This window comes from Bombina bombina, chromosome 7 (genome assembly GCF_027579735.1).
Source record: "Bombina bombina isolate aBomBom1 chromosome 7, aBomBom1.pri, whole genome shotgun sequence".
In the NCBI taxonomy this organism is placed as follows: Eukaryota; Metazoa; Chordata; class Amphibia; order Anura; family Bombinatoridae; genus Bombina; species Bombina bombina.
In genome coordinates, this window is record NC_069505.1 from 595,433,571 (window position 1) to 595,436,467 (window position 2,897).

The following is a 2,897-nucleotide window of genomic DNA, read 5'->3' on the forward strand; positions in this document are numbered from 1 at the left end:
CATAATAATAATGCTGCATTCTGTGTCTATAAAGATGGTGACTTTGTGAGAATACTGAGCTAGATACACTGTCACATAAAAATAATGCTGCATTCTGTGTATATAAAGATGGTGCCTGGGTGAGAATCCTGCGCTAGATACACTGTCACATAATAATAATGCTGCTGCCTGTGTATATAAAGATGGTGACTGTGTGAGAATACTGAGCTAGATACACTGTCACATAATAATAATGCTGTATTCTGTGTATATAAAGATGGTGCCTGTGTGAGAATCCTGCACTAGATACACTGTCACATAATAATAATGCTGCATTCTGTGTATATAAAGATGGTGCCTGTGTGAGAATCCTGCACTAGATACACTGTCATATAATAATAATGCTGCATTCTGTGTATATAAAGATGGTGCCTGTGTGAGAATGCTGCACTAGATACACTGTCACATAATAATAATGCTGTATTCTGTGTATATAAAGATGGTGCCTGTGTGAGAATCCTGCACTAGATACACTGTCACATAATAATAATAATGCTGCATTCTGTGCAGTGACGTGCACTCATAGGAGGCAGGTGAGGCAGTGCCTCCCCTGGCCAAATGGTGCATTACAGTCTTTTTTTATAAAAATAATAAAAAATAAAAAAATGGTTTTTTTTTTTAATTTTTTTTTTTATTATTTCAAAAGGTAACCCCCCCCCTAGCCCCCCACCCCTCCACCAAATTCAGTATTTTATTATCATTTTTGTTGGGGAAAAAAACGTAATATTAAGTAATACATTCATATTGCTCAAGAAAGTAGAGGCCAGCTATACTTTAATTGCGCAATATGAATGCAAATGTATTGTGTTGTATATGGGCCGCTAGAGACTGCCACCCAGTGGGGAATAATAGCTATGCAGCAGTCTCTCTTGCGGCCCATATACTGCTCCCACCGGAGGCTTGACTCTTCAAGCCTCTGGAGCCCTCAGCCCTGCCTGCCCGCCCCTCAGCTAATCAGACATCAGTATGTCTGAGTCTCTGGGCTGAGTTGCTGGGCGGGAAATTAGGCAGCGTCTGCATCTGGTGGTCAGGTCACTCAGGTGTTGTCATGTGTCAGAACAGAAGAAGAGTTGAGAAGGAAGGTTAGTGCACGGCTCCTTTCCTCCGATCTTGAGCTGCCTCGATCAGCTGCTGCTAACCTGCCCTGTCTGAGACTGAGAGTGAGATACTGAACCTACAGCTACTTGATTCTACACAATGCAGTAGGTAAAAAAATATCTGACGCTTCAGCTCCAAACCTACTCATCTGCTCCTCTAATTCCAATTGATAGATTGCTCATTTAAGTATTTTATTTTTTGAAAAAAAAAATAAAATACTTAATGCACAATCTATCAGTTGGAATAGAGGAGCAGATGAGTAGGTTTTACAAGTTCCACTGTTCCAGCTGCATATTGGGGTAAAAAAATCAAATTATGCGCAATCTAACAGTTGGAATGGAATTTGTAAAACTTTCATCTGATCCTCTAATTCTATTCCAACTGATAGATTGTGGATTAAGCAGGATTGTGTGATATTTTATTTGTTACAAACCGGCACCTGGCACTGGCAGCATGACATTAACGTAATATGTGTGCACTCTGCACTGTGACTGAGTGTCAATTGTATATGCACACCCCAGCGCAGTCTCTCTAACAAGTTACTGCTTGGGCTGACATTGTGCCCCGCCCCCTGATTCTCACAGCACAGTGCACACTCAACGGACATACTATCCTCTCTGGTCATGGTCTGATAGCTCTGTCACTGTGCTACTAACTGGCTGTGTGTGCTCTGGGAAGCACTAGGCAGCTTTTCAACCACGGAGCTCAGCTAGAGAGAGAAAGCAGTGACAGAACAGCAGAGGAAAAAAAGAAAGAAAAACAAGTGAAAAATCCTTTCAGTCAGTTTTCTTTTCTTCTGCTGAATCTCTGCTGTTCTGTCACTGCTTTCCCTCTCTAGCTGAGCTCCGTGGTTGAAAAGCTGCTTAGTGCATCCCAGAGCACACACAGCCAGTTAGTAGCACAGAGTAGCAAGCTAAGCTGATGCTTATACTTCAAGACAGTGGCACATTCTAAACAACATCTCATCTAGATAGAACATAAGAGTACACTGTACACTTTATCAAGATTGTATGCTCCATTTCTGTGAAATATAGCATACAATATTTATAAAGTTTGAACTGTACTTAAATATATAATTGGTCAGATAGTAAATATTACATAACAGTGACTGAGTGACATAAAATGAGCTACCCAGCTCCCTCACAATCCTATGTTAGGCTGCCTTGCCCTCCCTCAGTGCCAGAAGACAGGAAGTACCTGAAGGGCTGGCTGTTAACTGAGGTGCATCAAAAAAGTGGGGGGGGGGGGGGGGTTGCCACATGCCTGAATCTGGCTCACTGGCTGAGATGTGTGTTGGCCAGTGCAAGTGAAGGTGCATGTGAATTGAAGTGACCTGTGTCTATGTGAAAGTAAGTGACTTTGTTTTTTATATCTACTATTGCTTAGTGATGCATTTGTGTTGGACTTTAATTTGTGGTAGTATATTTTGAAAATAAATGTTATATTTTCCACTTTTTTAAATGTATATGCTGTATATTGGGTGCAAATAAGATACTATATATATTTAGATGGAGAGATAGATAGCTGTCTGTGATAGTCACCTCGCACTGCACATGGTGGTTAGTTATTTATCGCATGTTATGTGATCTCACTCTCACCCTGTTGCTCCCTCAGGGATAAATCCTTTTAGATCTATCAAATTTGCTTCATTCTCTTGGTATCATTTGTTAAAGGAACAGCAATGCACAACTGGTTTCTAACTGAACACATGGGTGAGCCAATGACAATGGGTATTTATATACAGCCACCAATCAGCAGCT

At 40.9% G+C, this 2,897-nt stretch overlaps 1 protein-coding gene across 1 annotated transcript in view; it reads left to right on the forward strand.

The window, feature by feature from the left end:
- Positions 1-2,059, forward strand: part of LOC128636638 (E3 ubiquitin/ISG15 ligase TRIM25-like) — a 14,516-nt gene extending 12,457 nt beyond the window's left edge. The window contains exon 3 of the mRNA XM_053689631.1: positions 1,976-2,059. Within this exon, the coding sequence (XP_053545606.1) occupies positions 1,976-2,059 (84 nt within the window). The remainder of the gene's footprint in view (positions 1-1,975) is intronic.
- Positions 2,060-2,897: the final 838 nt, after the last annotated feature.